Source organism: Plectropomus leopardus, chromosome 12 (assembly GCF_008729295.1).
Source record: "Plectropomus leopardus isolate mb chromosome 12, YSFRI_Pleo_2.0, whole genome shotgun sequence".
Lineage (NCBI taxonomy): Eukaryota > Metazoa > Chordata > Actinopteri > Perciformes > Serranidae > Plectropomus > Plectropomus leopardus.
Window position 1 is genome coordinate 25,414,082 of NC_056474.1, and position 21,489 is coordinate 25,435,570.

At 38.4% G+C, this 21,489-nt stretch overlaps 1 protein-coding gene across 3 annotated transcripts in view; it reads right to left on the reverse strand.

Moving 5' to 3' along the window:
• Nucleotides 1–21,489, reverse strand: part of LOC121951622 (receptor-type tyrosine-protein phosphatase N2-like) — a 256,425-nt gene that overhangs the window by 183,454 nt on the left and 51,482 nt on the right. For all 3 annotated transcript variants that reach the window (XM_042498013.1, XM_042498012.1, XM_042498014.1), the window contains exons 5-10: nucleotides 20,941–21,085; nucleotides 17,305–17,695; nucleotides 15,787–16,092; nucleotides 13,987–14,027; nucleotides 11,757–12,130; nucleotides 5,894–5,980 (exon numbers count right to left, since the gene is read on the reverse strand). In XM_042498013.1, coding sequence (XP_042353947.1) covers nucleotides 5,894–5,980; nucleotides 11,757–12,130; nucleotides 13,987–14,027; nucleotides 15,787–16,092; nucleotides 17,305–17,695; nucleotides 20,941–21,085 — 1,344 coding nt within the window. The remainder of the gene's footprint in view (nucleotides 1–5,893; nucleotides 5,981–11,756; nucleotides 12,131–13,986; nucleotides 14,028–15,786; nucleotides 16,093–17,304; nucleotides 17,696–20,940; nucleotides 21,086–21,489) is intronic.

Below are 21,489 nucleotides of genomic sequence, written 5' to 3' on the forward strand. Positions count from 1 at the left end.
ATACTTTTAAATTTAGTGCTACGTGACCAGAAGAAAACTGAGAAAAACAGCTTTGGAATTTGCTTTTGCTCAAGAGGTATAAAACCTACAACTACCAGAATGCACTGTGTCACACCGAATCAATAAACGCCCCTGCTGGTGGGTGTGTTCGTGCAGGCTTGTCTGTTTTTTACAATACAGAAAAACGCAAGGCACTCACATCCTGTTCACACATTTTCATATTGTATCCGACTAGTGCACTAAAATGTGTTTCTGAGAGCATTTTAGGTGAAAAAGAGGCAATACTGTAACAGAATGTTGGTTTATATTTGATCAGCATTGCCTAGTTTCACAGTTAAATCTGAGTTTGGTAGGAGTTTGCGAGATAGAGTAGGCAGGTCTCTCTCAATCTGCTTCTATACTCTTTGTGCCCGTGGTAGTGGGCATACAAAAATGCGGAAGTGCAATCTGTAGTTTGAGCAACAGCTGTAGAGTGAAAGAAAATCTGCTGGATGATATTTTTGCATCTCTCCCATCTGTCAGCTCCATTTGAGCTGAGAGATGAGCTGGGAGATCTGGGTGCTGGTAAAAAGAAACGGAAGTTTACCATAGTTCATTTACACGTACTGCCCACATTAACATGAAAGAAAGTACTGTACTGTACTGCCTAGCAGCTGAATGCCTCCGCACCAGTCAAGCTGCAGTTACAGTTTACATTAATGTTTTGGAAAACATGTGTGCTTCGCACACATCTTCCCCCCAGGAGCACAGAAGATCTATACAACCAGCACAGTTCAATGGTGGACACCCAAAGTTCTTGAGTTACGGCCAAAAATATGTTTTATGAGGTCACTGTGACCTTGACCTTTGACCTTCGACCACCAGATTCTAATCAGTTCATTCTTACGTTCAAGCAGATGTTTTTGCCAAATTTGAGGACATTCCTTCAAGGCCATCTTCAGATACTGCATTTAGGAAAACAAGATGGATGCAAGGTAACACTAACCTTAACCTTTGAACACCAAATTCTAATCAGATCATCACTGAATCCCAGTGAATGTCTGTCTCAAATTTGAAGAAATTCCGTCAAGGTTGAGATATTGCTTTCACAAGAATGAGACAGATGAGGTCAAAGGGACCTTGACCTTTGACCTACGACCACCAAAATCTACTCGGCTCATCGTTGAGTCCAAGTGAGTGTTAGAGTCGAATTTGATGAAATTCCCTCAAGATGTTCTTGAGATATCGTGTTTACAAAATACGTACGTACGTACGTACGGACAGACCGACAACCCAAAAACATTATGCCTCCAGCTTCGGCTGTAACCGGTGCGGCAGCATAAAAATAAAAAAAATAACAGAGAAAAATTCCTGGAAAGATATGTATTCTGTTATCGAAGAGATTAATATATCAGGTGAGATACACGCACAAATATTATCAGGCTGACACTCCCTACTTTTCTACTGCCAGTCTGCTGTGTATCTATAATGGTCTTTGGAACACACATGATTACCGTCATTTGAGAGAAAAAGTGCATGTGCTTTGATGAACGAGTGCATAACAGCGGTCACAGTGTCAGCCATGGAGGGAAGTAATTGGAAAGTGGCAGATCATTAAAAAAAACTGCTCTTTTATAGCTAACCAAAACAGCTGGAGGGCGAAGACAAAGAGACAAGTGTTCGGTTACGTGGGTTTGATTGGCTCCCTGGCAATTTGGAAGCGCTGTGAAGACTAGCTTTGCATGTTGGGGTGATGTGTGTGTGTGTGTGTTTTAGTGTGTGTGAGATGTGGTCATCTTTACAGTATATTAAGGCTTCAATGTCAAAAATAAAAGATGACTACCAGTTTATTACAACTTGGGTCTTATTTTACATTTCGGTCATACCTATCAGTAATTAACCAAATGATGTTAAGATCTCAGAGCGTGGCAACATTATTCAAAGATATTCAGTCCGAGCAAGAAACACCATAAATTATGACAAAAGTATGTCAAAGTCATTTGGAAAACAAAATGAAAGCAGATGATTATAATATTAACTAAACTCTTTAAGAATAAAATTTAAAAAAAAATTCAACTTTGTGTTTAAACAGCAACAGTAAGCACAATAGGTCAAAGTTTTCCAATTGCAATTAAGGAATATTACCAACATTTTCAGGTATGATCTTTTTTCAGCGTAACCTCCAAATAAAATGCTTTAGATGATCTGGATAAATTGTTGATTTGTTTACAACTTATCTGTTGGTCTGACTCTGAAGTCTACCTACTGTGTCACTTCACGAGAGGTTATAACCTTATTTTGTATTTGAAGGATTTTATAGGTCTCAAGCACTTAAAGCACTTCAGTAACTTGGACGAAGTTGATGTACTTGCAAGATGCTTTTTACTGCGGAATTATTTCTGTAGGTTATATCTAACATCTTAAACATAGTATATATTGGTTATATTCTTATTTTTATTCTTGCTCATGTATATCTTGTTCATTGTTTTAGCTTTGCACACATATTTATATTTTTATATTTGTAACTTTGACACTATTTTTATATATTGCATTGTGGCCTAAGGCACAGTTTTATATTTTACAAAATCAGCACATTATTTATATAATAACTTAAATATTTACATATTAGTGCTAATTGTCTACTGCTGTCTTTCTTCTCTATGTATTTCTACTTACATATTTAGCATATTTACATAATTTATTTTAAAAATTTACATACTGTGCTAATTATTTACTCATACCATATTTCTATTTTTACATTCTTGTGCTGGTACTTATTTCTACTTGCTATACTTCTCTATGCTGGCATCAGAGCGACTGTAACAAACCAGTTTCCCCACAGGGATCAATAAAGTATTTCTTTACTGTAGTATTCTGATTAACTTGCTGAGGGGTAATGATACCATCATTTACAGAGGTGATGGTCAAAACAATGTGGTCCAAGTTGCAATAAAACTCGCAAAACATTATTTCCTTGAGGTTTTGTTGCAGGTTTGGATGAAAAACGTTGGGTCCCTTGCTGTATAACGCTTTCTAACTCTGACCATAAAGGTCTGTACAGCAGCAGGTACTCACTTTTATTTACACATACTATACAGTATATACTGTCTGTATACTGACTATAATCCCCAGCAGTTTTTCCACCTGCAAACCACTGCAGCAGCACTTGTTTTGCTGTTGCAGCTCACTGCATTGAAAATGTTCACAACCCACTGCAAAGTCACCTGTGGGGGGAAATATAGCAACAACTCTAGAAGAGGAGAGAAATATACTGAGACCAACCAGGAAAGAAGCAGACTGAAAAGGAGAAAAGAAGACGAGAGAGAGAGAGAGAGAGAGAGAGAGAGAGAGAGAAATAAAAGGATAACCAGAGAGAATGAGTGAGAAAGAGAAAGACACATATAGAAGCAGAAAGAGAGAGGGTTCAAGCGGAGTTCAGCTCATTAATAAATGATTGCAGTCAGCGGCGGCTCGACTGCAACATGTCAATAACGCTGAGGAGAAGCTCTCATTGCTTTCTTCCCCCCCCCCAGAGCAGGAAAATGTGTTGACAGAATGAAAATAAGTCGACGTCCTTGTATTTCGACTCTGTGAGGGCACTGTGTTTTCTTTTCTTTTTTTCACTTCAATTTGAACGCCTTGTGTCACTGGAAAATCTCTCCGTTTTGATCCCACCAGTTTGCCCTCTCTGATCTGACACGCTGGGGGGGTAACAGCGGAGAAGCCGACGCTGCTCATCCTCCACGGGGAATATGTGAAGATGTTCGCCCTTTGAGAAAATTGCCGCCCACTTGAGCCTACAGGTACAAGATGGTTGATGTCGGGAACGTAAAGAGGACTATAAACACAATGAGTCATCCACAGACCTCTGCTCCTTCTGCATTGCTAGTCTGGTGGTAGAGTCCTTATGATGTTGGATTGTTACAGTGATGAATTTGAAGTGTTCTTCCAGATATAATTCTTGATTTAATTCATCTGCTTGGCTGTGTGACAGCTGGCAGGGCCACATGTCCGGAGGCGCTGCTCCGTTACAGGGCAAAGAGAGTTTTAGAAGGACATTATAAGCATTAAAACTGCATTTATTTTTGGCTGCCTGGACACACTGCTGGAGCTGTTACTTTGTGTGTGTCTGTGTGTATATGCTGGTTTGCTATAGACTGCATTGACCCAAACCAGGCCGCCCACTCACATTGTAAGGACTGACCTCCATTTTAGGAATTGAAAAGGTGACCTGCACAAATTTAGCAGTTTATGATGACGTTTAAACTTTGTTGATGTTTAAGGGGAGAGCAACACTGGAATTATGCTTCAGAGAAGCCTCATGTTAACATCTCTGCAGAACTCTGCAGGGAAAAGAGTTATTGGTAACGAGAGTTTGCAGTGGCAAAAATGAGCTCAGAAGTATGACATCATGTCATATTTATGTAGAATTTAAACAATAGCGTCAAAAGTAAAAGTACCTGTTGCATTAAAACCAAAAGTGCAGGCAAGTAATGTATACTTAAAGTCATTTTAAGATAAAAAGGGCTGGATAGAGACCAGAGGATCTGTAGCTTCTGTAATGACTATCATTTTGAAGATTATTATATTTAGTTTGAATGTAAGAATATAAACTTTAGAAATTAGAGAAAGATATTTGCCACATTTTATTTAAACCACCCATCTATATTTAAATTAATTTTCTCATTAAAATCAGATAAGCCAAAAGGCTTTGTTTAAATAGCATTTGCTGTACTGTAGCCATACTATGCACCATCATTTTTTAAATTACTATTATCGTATGTCATGTGTTGCTCTATACTAAGGCTTGGTGATATGGCTTTTAAAAAAATATTGCAATATTTAAAAGCTAAATCGTGATACATAATATATTTGTTAATATTTATAGAATCTAATGTAGACTAAAATACAAAATTATTAAATAAACTACAGTTACAATGAAGTTCAATAAAGTAGCTATTGTCAAGTAATTAAGTTAAATAAATTGCTGTTATAATACAGTTGAATAAAATATATAACAAAGTTATATAAAATACTGTTCTAAGAAAGTTAAAAAAAGTATTGTTATAATTTAAGTTGGTAACTGTCTGTTTTCTGTTTATTGCAATCATTAACAATTTAATTGTGTGATATTATTATCAAATGATTAATATTTGGTGCATATATTCTACAACACCCTGGAAGTTCATTTACAGAAAGTTCCAAAAAAAGCTAAATAACTTGCTTCTATCAACATCAACGTGCCAATAAAAAGTACTAAATCACATTTTACTGTATATTGCAGCCACTAGGTTATGGGTAATTAAAATCACAATTATTTTACTGGTTACCGACCATAATTTGAGTGAAAGATGGATATCAGACTGATAAACTACATCTATGTTTCAGATCTGATGCCTGTTGGTTTTGTAATGAGGGCGAGAGCTCTGCAGCTTAGATCTTTAGTGGATAAATGTGTGAAAATCTTCCATTTATTTGAATCACTGCGACACGCTGAAAATGCTCCAGCCTGAAGTTTGACACCACCGGATTTATGCTTGTGAAAATGCATGAATGGTGTGAAATGTGTCACTTCCAGCGTGTTGGCTCTGTTTGAACAGACTTTATTTATTGGCATTTTTAACCGGAACAGGTGCGAACCGATCAACCTTCTCAATAGCAATAGATTATTCAGAGCGGCAGCAAACACAGTAAATGTGCAGGTTTGTGTTTTTTTATGATACTCCACCACACAGTCGGACAAATTAATGGTTTGAATCTCGAGGATAAATACTAGCTTTAGGTTACAAGGTGATTTTCAGTCCAGACTGCTCACTCTATGAGAACAAACAGCATTAACACAGCAGGAAGGGGCGAGCACCCTGTGATTTACTGCTGGAGTGTGAATGATAAAAAGCAGTAAAAAGGTACATACGAGAGCTCGGCGAAGTCGGTCATCTGGATTTTAGCCCTGCGAGCCAGAATCTCCATCAGGTGGAGGCCTTCGTCTGTCTGGAGCCCACTGACGATGATAAAAAGGAGGCAGGTGGGAGGAGGAGGACAGTGAAGAACAGAAATTCAATTTAACTTATCAGAAAGAGTGAAACAGAAGTCATATCACTTCCTAGAAAAAAATGCCAACTTACTTATTATTTTACATATTAGTACCAGCACTACCAAAATAATCACTGGTAGACAGAGTGGATAGAGTATTTCTGAGAATATGCCAGCATATAAATGCATGATTTGCTTTGCACTAGAACATTAGTGGATACACCCTTGAATTGGTGTTTTTTCTGTCAAATATATTTAAATAGAGAGTTCTTTGCTCCTTAATGAAACTTTGAAGTACTTGCAGCGTATTGAAGTGATTACGCAAAATACCTATTCTTCCATTCATGGATCTCAAGTTCAGGGCCTGTTCTTGTGTATGTGGCAATGTCAGGTAAACACTAATGAGGGCAAAGAAAACTCTTTGAAATTCAAATGTGTAAAAAGTAAAGCTCTTATAATTTAACACTTTGAATAAAACTAATAAACAGAAGCACTTGAACAACATGTGAGAGTTTGACATGGCAGGGACAGCAGATGGGAACAGGATTATTGTCAATAAGAGACATCTAAGCAGATACTAAATATCTCTGGACATCTCAGCTAACACCAAACATCTGAACTGCACTGAGACGGAAGACAAGATAATGTCTGACAAAGAAATAAATACAAGTACAAAAGAGAGAAAAAGAGGCTCCAAGGTGAGGTCAGACAGGTGTGAGATAGAGAGGTAGGAAGTGCTGTTTGGCGGCGAGGTGAACACTGTGGAGGTGAGGAAAGTCATAGACAGGGAGCTTGTTATAATCACTCCCTGCTCTCTCATTTTGTGCTTTAAAGTGTGTGTTGACAGGAAGTGACAAGGTCAGAGCCAAAACACCAAAGTCTGTGCAGCCATTTAACAAATGAAATGCCTTTGGCAGCGTTCCACAATGAGAGTGACCTCTGTTGTGTTAGTGCGTGTCGGCTTCCTCGAACTGAAGAATGAGAAACCTACTTCACGCTGAACCCTGATCTAGTGGAACTCTGCTATATGTACAAACAGAGAAAACAATGGCTGGGAAGCAGAGAGTTTTACAGTTTAACTTAACTGTACATGTGTAGAAAAAAAGAGGGAAAACACCACAGAGTTGGAAAGTAGTGAAGTGCATTTACTACAAACTTCTAAAGGTGAGAAAAAAAATCACTCAATTAAAGGTCCAGTGTGTCAGATGTAGGGGGATCTATTGGCAGAGACATGAGAGTTTGTAAATGGACTTTTTGATATAGTTTTGCAATTGTTATCTCCCTAATCAATTAAAAAAACAAAAAAAACAATATGTGCTCTATTTTCTGTGGTGGCATGCAAGAAAAAATGTTTTCTTTTCAGATTCAAGGTAGCACTGCACAACTAATTTATTAAGAATCAGTCATTTTGTGGTTGAAATATTTCTTTAGGACATTTTCTAGTTATGTTGATAAGATTGGAATCTCCTGTTAATATTTATTTGTTGTTGCAAATTCAAAACAATCCATACCATCCACCTTGTTAAAACGTTTGGGGGACGTCTTCTTCAGGAGGTTGTGTTTCTTTGAGTCTGTCCACTTTGGGAGACCTTTAACTAGCATTTTGGAGGCATTTTTTTGCTTTTTACTGCATTTATCTGACAGCTTGAGTAATTGGTTACTAGCAGGCTGTAATTTCATATTCAACATGAGCTGCTGTCCAATTATAACAATCCCAAAACTATCATGGGAGGTGGTGATGACAATAAAATCCTAAAAAGCATTTGTAATTTGGAAAGTTCAGTTAATCTTACTGTTGATGCTCACATAGCAGCTACATTTAGAAAGAGTAGACTTACTAACATTTCACAAAACTGATAAAAATTACAGAGAAATGAAGAAATAACAAAATAGGTAGTCAGTTAAAACAGTCTTAATGGAAGCAAAGGAGCAGTTGGATGGGGAGTGCACGTGTGTGTGTGTGTGTGTGTGTGTGTGTGTGTGTGTGTGCGTATGTGTGCGTGCGTGCGTGGCTGTGTGTGTGTTTGCTGAGAGATCACATTTAAGGCTCAATATCTGAACTCCAAGCTAATTGCTTCCTATCTGCTGAGGACTCGCCTGACCTCCCCTCAGCATCCCTCTGCTGAATTTGAAAGCAGAAAAGGAGACGCCTCCAGACACCTGCAGGATGCCATGTTATCTCCCTCAACACCAGGCGTCATTATGACTCTGATGATGCTGAAGTGAAGGGAGGACGGAGGAGAGAGACTGTCCCCCAATTGTGAAAATCACTCACACTGAAATACATTTTAATTATGGGAAATGGCAGTTGTCTGCTTCCTTGTTTCCTGTGACATTCAACTGACCTGTAAAAGACTTATTTTTATACTTGTTCTTTTCTTATCTGTGTCCTCAAAAAATCAGTACTGGCTGATTTAGCCACACCTGTGTTCTGTTTATGTCCACAGAAATTACGCAGGCATTGATCAGATCACTGTAAGGTTGACAAACAGCCCCTAATGTCCTAAAATCCTAGAAATATCTCAAAATCCTAGAAACGTGCTGAAATCCAAGAAAGTCCTAAAATCGTACAAATGTCCTAAAATTGTCCTAGAATGTTCTAAAATCCAACAAACTTCCTAAAATCCTATAAACATCCTAAATACATAAATGTCCTAAAATCCTTAAAGACCATAAAATCTTAGAAATGTCCTAAAATCAGAGAAACTTGACCTCCTAAAATCCTGGAAATGTCCACAAATCCTGGAAATGTCCTTGAATCCTTAAAACATCCGTAAAACCCCAGACACATCTTAAAAACCAAGAAATGTCCTAAGATCCTAAAAAAGTTCTAAAATCCTGATATGTCCTGAAATCCTAGAAACATGAATGGGGCTACTACGACTGGCCCCTGGTCTCCTGTCATTTTGCAAAAGTGCCCCTCAGGCAAAGTAAACTGAGTATCCCTGCTCTAAGTGAAGTACTGTTGCGGAAACTGGATTGTCTGCATGTATGAGAAGTTACAAACAGCCTGGATATGTGTCCCGTCTCAGTGTGGAGAGCAGACAGCAGCTTCAGCAGCCCTCAGTGTGAGTCAGTCTTCCACAGTGCAGAGCAGCTGCTGCTTCACATCTGACACCAGTGATCACTGTGCTGCCTGCAGACCCTGAGTGCTGATAGCTGCACCAGAGATCTCACAGCAACTTTTACATGAGCTCTGCAGCACATATTACGCCAGGTTGGGACCCTCCTCAGATGCAACAGCCTGGAACAGCGGGATGTTTCCTCATACCGACCAGCTTCAATTAATTTTGCTCAAAGTTTCCTATTTTTCTGCTCTTACATGTTTCAATGCTAACAAAAGAATAGCAAGCAATGTGCAGTTTCATTGCTGATAGAAAGTATTGAAAACATCATTATAGAACATTATGAAATTGTAACCCTGATAATATTTGGAGCTATGGATTTACTTTAAAGCACTTTATCATAGGAAGGTCTATAAAACTGTGAACTGAGTTACACTGAGGGTAAAATCAATTAATTAAATGAATTTTTTAAAAAAAGACAAAATGATCAGGGGGAGTACACTAATTAAATGGCTTATGGATGTTGTTTTTCAAATAAAATGACATAATTATAGAAATTATAAAAAAAAAAACATTAGCATGTTTTTTTTTGTCGCTCACTTTGTACTCCTGCTTTATTAATTAAGCTAATTACAGAGTAAAATCCATTAAAAACTGAATGCAGTTTGGCATTTTAAATGAACATGTTTACTGAAGCTTGTTAAGCAATGTTTTACTTTTTAAGAGATTTTATATGAATATTATAGGTGTATTTACTAGGTTTTTAAGATGCAAATCACACCATGATTCATACTAGATGTGCTTTTGTGTGTAGGATGAGAGTGAACAAGAGAAAACACATTTATAGGTTAAAGGGTTAAAAGGTGGCCAAAAGAAGTGTGTCTACATGGCCATATGTACAGTATGTGTGGGTTGGGGAGCAGGTGTTTTACTCCAGCTGTGATGAATCACCCTGTCTTCCTCCTCCTCCGCCTCACCCCCGGCTACAGGAGGAGGTGATGCACTGAAACCAGCAGGAGGTTCCTTCTGTCAGCCGTCACCTCCGACACAACGCCAAAATGTCAGAATTTCGCATCTAATGTGTCTTATTAGTACGCCTGCACTTAGACTATTTTCATTTCTTTCACTGCAGATCTGTTTGAAAAGGGAATACTTCACTCCTTCACAGCTCGAGGGATTCACATCTCACCTAAAATTATGGTTTAGCAAATTTACACATCTAAATTCTGATGTTCTAGAGCTAACCACATTGATCTAATTATTTTCCTATTAGAAATAAGAAATGTAATCTATAGCTTTACAGCTACAGATTACATTTCTTATTTCTAATAGGAAAATAATTAGATCAATGTGGTTAGCTCTAGAACATCAGAATTTAAATATTTCTAAATCTTTTTTAAAAAATTAAAAAATAAATAAAATAATATAAAAAATTAATAAAAAATCACATCAAATATTTTTCTGATTGATGGAACTACGGACAGCAACTTGTTCGCTTAGAAACAGGGAATCAGCTGGCCTGGCTCTCTCCAATTCATAACTCACAGTTTACACGCTGTGTAAAAATAACACTTATGGTTTTATCAGACAGATTATTTTGTTGCTAATCCCAGCAACTACCTGGCGTCTCGTCATTGCCATATAAGATTGCCAGGCAACCAGCAAAGACTCAAGGAAGTGACTACGCCCCGGCCTAGACACAGTCACATTGTTATTAGGGATTAACAGATTATGAGCATGGCTGATAATCTGCCATAATATTCAGCAGTTTTACCTCTATTAATCTTTATTTTTGTTTATCAAACAGTAGATACAATTATTCTGTTGAAAAACTTGCTATTTGGCCTCTGATACCACCACTCTGTTGCCTTGCTCAGTGTCCCGCCCACAGCCCTATCTGATTGGTTACACATCACAAGCACTAGCCTATCAACACTGAAGGCTGCTGTGCTAAATATGAGCTAGGACAGCGATCAGTGAGCAGAGCTGTGTTTTGAACATAAGGTTGCAGATATTACTGAAGTTGTAATAAATATCACAATCCAATACGATGACATTGCAAAAACAGTGTTTCCGCTGGCAACATTCTGCTGCCCAAGGAAATCACAATTCATAAAGTGAGCAAAAAAAGTGAAGTGTAAAAATTGAAGGGGGCTGCAAAAATTAACGCTGGAAATGAACTGGGAATGAAGGCCCCTTAAGCTTGATATGATTTACATTCTGCAGATTAATGACAAAATCTTAACGGCTGTTTTCTCCAACATCAAATGCCCCATATGCAATATACTTATGAATGGATCTCCAAATATTTTACTTTTTTTATCAAGATATCCTCAAACCATTTAAAGTGTTACAAATCTGTAAGTAACCATAATAAAATTTCAGAGAACTGGAAAACAGTCCATCATGATTGGTAAGAGGTCATTTCTGACTAAGCATTTTTTTCTGAGACAAGGTTATTTTTTTTTTAATTCTTTGCAATGGGAGTGCCGCATAATTACACTATGCTACAAATGTCAGCAGTGTGACGAGGTGTTTAGCGCTTCATGTTTGGTGTTGGAAGTAGAAAAATGTTTAACTTTGGATAAAAGATTGATCCAGTATCAGCCAGGCACTATAATCAGTAATTTAACAATTCTTGACTCTGTATCTCCTGTATGTCAGCATCTTTCTACTCACTCTGTGTCGGTGATGACGTAGCCAAAAACATCATCATCCGCCTTCTTCCTGCCAGCTTTGACGTCCAGCTGAAGTTCGGGAACGTGCATCGTCTTCTTGTGCGGCTCCTCGTAGACGAGCGAAGCGGGAGGGGGCGCCACCTCCTTGATCCAGCCCTGCACCTCTGACACCTCCTCCAATGACTGGGTGCCGTCCTTCTTCTGCACCCTCACCCCCACCTCACTGGTCCGGCTCTGGACATTTTCCAGCCCCACATGTTGGCCTCTGGGTGTCTCCATGGCAACATCGTCACGATTTCTCGCTGAAGGAGAAGCGTTGAGGGAAGTCTTGTCCAGATATGCGAGAAGTTTGGTGAAGAGGACTCCACTTTCTGGCTAAAAAATAAAAATTAAAAAAAGATCAGAAGCTTACAAATTGATTCTGTTACTTCTATTACATTTCAAAAAGCAGCAATTTCTGACCATGAACAGCTTTTTGGGGCTCAATTTAGGGTAAGAACAAATAAGGTCTGACTATCGGCGTCCACTTTAAGCTTCTAAAGCCTCAACACATCTTCCCCCGCAGCAGCTTCCACTTATTGTGCCTGATTAGACCTCTTTGCACTGTGTGAGTGTCTCCTAACTCTTGATTGGCACCTTCTAGTTGCACCTGTTTGGACGTCACTACACCAACCACCTGCTTTCTCACACCAGACATCTCATTAGACCAAGAAGAAAAACAGCTCCAGCAATTCAAATGCAACTCATGTGTTTGTGTTAGTTTATCAAACACATTCAGGTACATCACCACTTCCCTCTCCCGGCCTGAAAGGATGACAGACCTGATTTGCATGTAGCCGGGAAGACAAACGTAATCAGATTTGTGATCTCATGTAAAAGTTTCTTAAATCTTAACTTTATTTGATTACGAGGCAATTGAAATGATATGTGTAAATTGGCCCTCAGTTGGATCACAAAAAAAAATCAAGGCTTGTTAGTCCAATTTAGCACACATACACTTGTCTAGAAAAATGTCATCTGTGTCTGCACAGAGCCCTCCAAGCTAGCATGGATACTTCCCTCAACATTGGCTAACCCACAAGGTGCAATCACATTTTAAAGAGTTGTTTCTCCATCAGACGTGCAGGTTAGGAAATGGGTCAGCTGGGTCTCAGGAGTTAAAGTGGATCATCCGCTAATCACAGGGTTTGTGGCTCAATACCCTGCCTCTCCACGTGTCAGTGTCCTAACTGAACCCAAAGTTGCTCCCAGTGAATACTTACACCTAAAAATAAACAACTGGGAAACATATCAACAGGAGTGATTTTTTTACATTATGCACACTGCCTTTACTCCAAATCAAGGAGCTCCAGCTCCACCAGCCTTTGATCATCCTATGACAGATGTTCCTGACACACACAAACATCAAACACTCAAGCCCTTTCCACATTGACAGTCTCAAAGATGAATAAAACGTGAGGCTTTTTATTGAGGCAGTACAAAATAAAGGAAGGAATTCATGATAAATTTTCCACAAATCACTGAGTATGTGTGTGTTTGTGCTACCGCTAGATACTTTGTTATACAAATCAGTTATGGTTTCACATTGTGTGTGACTGTGTGTGTTTGCACAGGCTGATGGTCAGTATTGATCAATGCTGCTTGAAGCAGACAGCTCTCAACGTCATGGTAACCCCCAGCAGCCCATAATGTTGCCACTGATTGGCCACCCACCCCATCCATCCTGGAATAATTGAAATGAAATGGGGTCTAAAAATAGGCTGGCGCCGGCTGTAAGCCAATCAGAGAACAGGGGGTGAGGCAGAAAAGAGTGTATCTGTGAGTGTGTGTATGTGTGTGTGTGTGTGTGTGTGTATGTGTGCTGTGCTGAGTCATATACAGGTTAGCCATAACATCTGCTCCACTGCCTGTCAACACTTATGCAGCTAGTTAGAACAATCTTCAAAAGAAAAAGTAAAACTTCACGAAAACTACATTCATGTATAGTTTCTGTTCAACCGTACTGAAAAGTCAGTCTCTCACAAGAATACGGTCTTCCTGCAAAATTTTCAGGACAGTCACTTCACCTTTTGTACAGCAACTGATGTCAACCAAAATTTCAAGTTCTTTTGAAAACTGCAGGCCGTGGGCTTCATTTCTTTCTCCATGCAGAAAATTACATAATTGCTGATAATGTCAGCCTTCCCTTTGAAATTCAAGGGTTTTCTTTTTACTTCAAACTGAATGCTTACCTTGTCCTTCAAATTTTGCTCCTCTGTATCTGCTTGGCGCTCTGTCGAGAGAAGGAGAGGTAATGCATTCATACATTTTTGAGTTGTGAATGAAAAGAACAGTAAAAGAGAAAAAGAAACTGTGAGGTTAATCAAACTGCACAGAGCTACAAATGTGCACAAAGAGCTTTAAGCCAGCCTTACTGAATTTCAAGGACTTTTTCTAAATTGAAAATTCATTTTACACAGTATGACTGTTTTGAATTTGTGCAGATGGTGATATAGTTTTTTAATTTTTTTTTTTCTTTACTTAAAGGTCCCGTATTGTACGGGTCATCTATTGTAAACATTCTCCATATCTTTTTTATATAGAGGTTATATATAAATACTATGAAAGTATCAAAATGCTCAATTGACAAAAGGGTGCACACATTCAATATTCAGAAACTTCAGACGAGCTGCAGGACTTCCGTCGAGTTGTTATTTCATGACTATACCATATAAAAGTACACTGTAAAATCTGACAGGTTAATTCTAACTTAAAAAAAAAAAAGACAACCAATTATTTTGCAAATGTGAGTAAATGTAACTATTAATTCTAATTTATGTTTACGTTATTTCTAATTGTTAAGTCTACTTAAAATGTACTTAATGTTGAGAAGCTGTTGCAACTTTAAAAACGACAAGTTCGATCAAATCAATCTGTCTATGTTTTAACAACATCAGTAAGCCTAGTATATCGTGCTATTTTCATCTGTATTCTACCGTTTGCATACTAGTCAGTCAGATTTGTATATATTTTTAAACCTGTTCACAAAACTGAACTTGCAGATCTTCTAATTTCATCAATGGCAAAAATCCTCCTTTGTAATCGTCAAGTTAAGTCAGGTTAACTTGGTTTACTGAAGTTGCTAACACTAAGAAAGAACAAGGTGATTCACTTTAAGTTGCAACAACTTCACAAAATTAAGTAAATGCAGCTAAATTTTTATTAAACTTAACAATGAGATATAAAGTAAACATAAATTAAGATTAAAAGTTACATTTACTTTTCTTTTTCAAGGCAATCAGTTTCAAACATTATTTTAAGTGAGACTAAACTGTCAGATTTTACAGTTCAGGAACTGCAGCTACAGTCAGGTTGTAGTCATTCCCGGCTACAATGAGAGTGCAAAGGTGCAAGAGCTTAGACGTGGGAGACCCAGAAACATTGACCAATCAAAGACGACTGGGCTTTTCCTGGAGGCAGGCTTAAAGAGACAGGCGGGCTCAAAGAGACAGGCGCCAAAACTGAGTTTTTCATTTAGAGGGTGAATACAGGTATATTCAGGAAGACAGTATGAAAAGAATAATGTTTTCTTTTTACAGTGTATATATGTGTTCCAGTAAAAAACACTGCTTCATAATACATCAAAGTATGAACGTGAAAATTAGCATAATATGGGACCTTTTACACAAAACAAGAACCTGCAGTAATAAATGTGTCTGCAGCTTTCAAGCTAAGCCACAATTTTTGCCATATGGGTCATTATTTTCAGCAATTTTTAGGCTGTTTGTTGAGCACTTTTAATGTTAGTCTAAATATTTTTAGCTAAAGTTGTCCCAGTGGACACTGAGTCATTAAAAGTGGCTGTGTTCACACTGAGCTGAACAGAGTGTCTAGTTATTTTTACATTGATTTTAATGTTGGACTCTTAATGTTTGAAAGCTCCGTTGTTTAATCCCACTGACACAATTATATGTGTACTATAAACCTTCTTTCAGGCTTTTGCTCAATATTTTTATTGCATAAAAACACAAAATGAATCACATTGAAATTACCTTGAAGTGCAGACGGCATAATGGGAGTATTCTCCTGTGGTTTCAGTGTTGGAGCATTCTCCAGTAACTTCTCCTCTTCCTCATCCCTGACAGCCTCCTCCTCTTCTTCCTCCCTCAGCTCTCCCTCCAGGTCTCTTGGTCCGGGTCTAACACGGGTCAGGCCCTGGTTTATTCCCTGCTTCTGGTCGACCACCTGCAGAGCATCAGCTATCAGGCTGGACAATTGGCCCAAGTCCTGCGGCGTCAGGCCATCTACGTCCACATGCTGCCTGCCAACATTCTTCAGAACGTTCTCGATGAACCTCTCTGGAAGACAGACAGAGGTAAGGGAACAGTGAGTCAGACAGAGACAGTCCTCATCTAAAAAATAATAGCATTGGTTGTTAGTAAAATGCTTAAAATGACAATGTTTATCTTATATGACAACTTTAATTAAAAAAAAATGGTTGCTGTAATTACCTCCAAGATCATGTGATATGATTGAAAGCTGCCAAACAGCTATAAAATGAACCTTGTGGTGAGACTGTTTTGTCAACAACCTATGGTTATGTTTTCAATCATGCAAATAATGACTGTCCTCATGCAGAAGGAGCATGATGCTGCTCCTGACAAAAGTAGCTGTAAGCTGCAATCAGAGCTACAATAACCAAATGTCAAAAATCAAGCTCCCTCATTCATTTCAATGATACTGCTGCACTGGAAAAGCTGGGGTCCCCACCAAGCAGCCAATGTGGAGGTGCCAAAAACTGCATTTCCTCACATGGCCACAGAAATAAGCATGTTTACAGCCCGGTGCAAGATACATTTTTGGTCTCTACAGCTAAATATCCCTTTCATGACAACAGGAAGGGGGGTGTATTTCCCTATGTAACTTACCCATTTACATTTAAGTAATGCTTAAAATTTTGCATATACATTGACAAGTTGCTACCATGGCAACAATGTTGGTTAGGCAAACATAGCCATAAATTCACTATGTAGAGACGTAGCTGTAACTGTCACAATTTCACTGTTTTTTCAGTTCCTGAAAATAAATTGTAATTTCGGTTGTCTAAAAAACTCTTGCCAAGCGTTTGGTTGTACAAACAGAAGGCTATATAGTTTTTCAAGTAAATTTTTTTAAAATGATTTTAAGCCAGTTTCGCTTTAAAAAAAATAGCATTAGCATTGTTGACCAAAGATTAAATAATAAATACACCGCACTAACCAAGCTTATAGTTAGCGTTAGGGCTATCTCCACCCTCTCATATAAATATGGTCACTAATTGCTCTAAAACTCTAAAACTTTGTAAAATGAATTCCACTGTTATTCAGTGCGTGCTTCTTTTCAGTGGTTTGATTTGCCTAAATCTGACCAAAGATTCATCAAAGAGGTGGCAAATCAGAAATACCTCACAGAAGTCATTTAGAAACAGTCAATCGGTTGTTTGGGAAAGCACCCGCATATGTTCTATTTTGTCATTTACTTCATGTTGTTCTGATCTTAAAATTCATCAAACTGCACTTTAAAACACATACCGTCCACTGACGTCAGAGGGTCCTTGACCAAATCCCCTTGAGTTCTTCCCAACTTCAGAAGCCTGGATTTTGAGGTCTCTTTTTTGAGACCTGAATTTTCTATTCCGTCGCTGTAGAGGGGCCTCAGGCGGGGCGAGGGGGCCTCCTGCTCCTCGGGGCTCATCCCCCCGCTGTGGAGGGACAGATGCCCAGAGAGATACTGCCTCAGGGCGCCGAGGAGAAGGTCACCCTCAGCCTGAGTGGCGAGGAGCTGGTCGGCTGGAGGTCTCTGCTTCTGCAGAGGTAAGAAAGATGAAAGGGAGGAAAAGCTGGAGGGAGACGACTTCTGAGCCGAAATCTGAGCCTTGGAGCGATAGAAGTCTGCAGGGATGCCTGGCTGGAAACGATCACTCTGAAAGAAACAAGAAAAGCATGTATAATTACACAGAGTTCATTAAAAGAGTGTAGCAAGTCAGAACCCAGACAGGAAACATAACTGTATGTTGATGTGATTATTATGTCCTGATTCATGTGACTCAGATCTGATGTCTTGTTGGAATTGTGGGTGGTCCAAGGGTTTAAAGTGCTGACTTTGAATTGCAACAACCCTGGTCACAGTCTGGCCGTGTTTCCCATCTCTATCTCGTCATTTCCTTAATGTCACTGTCATAAAAAAAAGCATAAACTGCCCCCAAAATTCTAATAAAATACAACTAAAAAGAAGCAGGTGTCTAAGTAAACAAACATGCATGACAGAATTTGTGCATATTCTGTCAAAGACAAGCCTGAAATAATGAGCACAGATATGTCGTGCATGTGCATACAAAAGATGTTGCCGAGGTAAAATGCAAAGTCATCCAGTCAGAGCAGTTTCGGTTTACTCTGCTATTTTTCTGCACGAAATCATGCTGTGTTTTTGCTTCATTTCTAAAGGACTTCCAGTCCAGTGCAGTCAGTCCAGTGCAGTCAGTCCTAACTGGCATGTACTAGCAAACCTAGCAAAATAAATCGAGAAGATTTTTGAAATACATCAAATATAAGATTTATCAGTTTAATATATAAAATGATGTGGCAATGTATTATTTAAATATTAATACATTTAAACATATTTTTTGAGAGGTTTAAGGATGAGGAAGTGTCAGTGAAGGAATAACATGAGATCAGTGATTAATTGTGTTAGTTAACTGATAAGACACAAGGTTAAATTAATAAATAAATATTGTGACTTGTTCATATGTAATATTGAGAAAAATGTTTGCATTATGAAGAAGGGGTTAGGCAATATAAGTGTACACTTTTTTGTATTCCTTTTACGATGTGTAAAAATTTTCTTTTGTTTATTCATGCTGTTTATGAAAATGTATATATTGAGATATTTCTCTGTTTACTGTGCAATATATTTGATATTCTTTTTTGAAAAAAGAATTTGTGTTTAAAAAATGTGTACCTCTTAAGAATAACAGCTTGAATGTCATGTTATTCTTTAAAATAACAAAAAAAAACCTTTACATGGCATGTCTTATAATGTATACCTTATGGCAGTGTTTAAGCACTTTACATACACATACAAATGAATTTAAAACAAGAATTAACTTAAAAATTAAAGACACTTATATCTAGAAAGAGATGATGTCAAAGTTCATTGCAGAACATTATACATTTAAAGAAGGATATAAAAGAAAAAAGAAAAGTGCATAACTGGGAGGGGAATCAGAATATGTGCTCCCACTCAATTCAGTGTGAGCATTTTGATAAAGGAGTTACATATTGCTTTAATATTTATGACTTTTATCCAACATCTGAACAAAATGATTACTGACATGGAAATAAAGCCCATTTTAGAAAAACAAGTTATTAATCCATTTATGTAATCATATTAACAGATCCATCAGCAACAACAAAAGCAAATTGTCACTGCCGGCTCCATTAACGCCCACCTGGGAGCACAGAAATGGCACAAGCCTGACTAACGGTAAAATTATCATAACAATACCAACATAAACAGTAAAGTTCCTCCTACTTCTTCATGATTTGTATGTGTGAGGCCCACTCTGGTATTTGTCACTGTCGGTATCTTTATTCATCTATGTCACGCAGTTGGTGCGGTTTATTCCACTTTTGCCCTCAGGGACCCCTTCAGACCTCCTGCTCCTTTTTGCCTCCACCGAACATGTGAACCTTGGTAGAAAAGGCCACGAGCCCTGAGCGACGCCTGCAGGCTTTCAGCCATCGTGCTCTGTGACGTACAATCCCCAAACAGGAGAAAGGCCTCCGCCATTCAGCCTGGCTCCACGCCCCTCACCCTGAGCGGCGGACATGCTGGAGGAACCAGTCACGTGGAGAGTTATTAATTAGAGCAGTGAACTCCTGAACTCTCGGCTGGTATTATTTCACTCATAACGGTCATGCTGGGAGAAGCCATCAGTTAGGGCGGAGAAGCGAGAGCGGAGTGACAACGAAGGATGACACCAGACTCCCTGTTGTGAAGGTGTGTGGGTTTTTGTGAGGTTTTGTATGGCTATTATTGGAGTGTGTGTGAGTGTGTACTGTATGTGTGAGCTCTCTCTTTTCTAACAGAGGCAGGTGGCTGTGGGTAGAGGGTGGGGCAACATGCAGACGTTGGGGTAAAAACAAATGCCCCACCTGCTCTTCCCGCTTTTATATGTGAAACAGGGAGCAACAGGACTCACTGGCAGTACAGACAATATGGATAAAAACATTCATTGTATTTCTGTATGAAATATTGCATCATTAAGGCATCATATAATATGATATTATTTATTGTCTAAAAATTGAATTAAGCATTAATAGATGAAATTATGCATAGGAATATCTATTTTTGTCAAACTCACTGAATTCAATAACTGAAAATGTAATGCTGTCTATTCCATTGCTAGAAAAGCAAAAAATAACCAAAAAATGACCATGAAATAGTCTTGCTCATTGACTTGGAACATTGCCCACAACACTTATGTGTGTCCAAAGACTATATTAAATACAATAAGGAAAAATGCCCCAAAATGTGCACTGATCCGAAGCCCTGTAATGTGGTACGATCATATTTGGGAAAGTGTTTTTAACAGTAGAACTTAAAATTTCTAGATCAAATGAAAAAACACATTTTAATCACCAGTCAACAAAGTCAGGATTTTAAAAAATGAGAAAAGTGTATTTCTGCATAAAACAATAAACCCTTGTAATTTTTTTTAAAACGCAACCAAAGGAAAAACATGGTGGTGTGCTTGAAAAACTTAAAATCTGAAATGTTAAGAATTTCCAATCAATCCCACTCATCCTTCAACTGTTGCAACTTAGTGAATTGAATCATTCGGCATTCAAAAATGTCTGATTAGCAGTACTGAATAAAAAGAGAAAAATTATGGTCAGAACTACATGAGAAACATGAACAGTGCAAAAATGTGGTTAAAACTAAGGTGAAAAAGAAAGATCATGGTTGTATCACATATTTTTCGGTGACTGACATTGAATTAATCAGTTGTACTCAACTTCAACATTCATAAATGCGAAATAGTATGAATATATTGGGAGAAAAAAATTGAAAGCTTAGGAATATTCTGAAACAGCACAACAAAATTATCAACTGAAAGTATGCAGAGACCCCAGAGGGGGAAAATTTAGCACCCAGGAGTCCCTCACCTTGCCCAGGATGCTAAGACTGGAGGCGGACGACGTCTTGGGAAGGAGGCCGAGACGTTGGAGGTATGCCTGCAGATTTCTGCTGAGCTCCACCTCCACAGGCTTCAACCTCTGGTCTACTGGGTCCATCGCTTCAGCAACTGGCCTGTGGGAGAGGAAAAGGAAAAGTGCTCATCACTGTACACATGCACAGCTATATAATACCAAGTCATTATAAACTGTACGAAAGTCCAGTACTTAAATGAATGGACTTCATTAGTGTCCAGCACTGCCATGGTGATGCATCCTAGTAAGAAGTCAACCACTATTGTTACCCTAAAAACTCGGGAACAAACCTAAAGTTACCTCTCTAATCCCAGTCCTGCTTTGTTGTACAGGCCTCAGGTGTCACCGATTGTTCCCATGGAAACAATGCTCACTTAACTTGGGGGTACGGTGGCTAACTGGTTAGGTTTAGAATAAGTATGTCTTTAAAACTGTCCAGCTTGTATAAGGCTAAACTGAGAGTAAAATAAATAAAAATAAAACTGTGAACACTTAAGGCTGTTT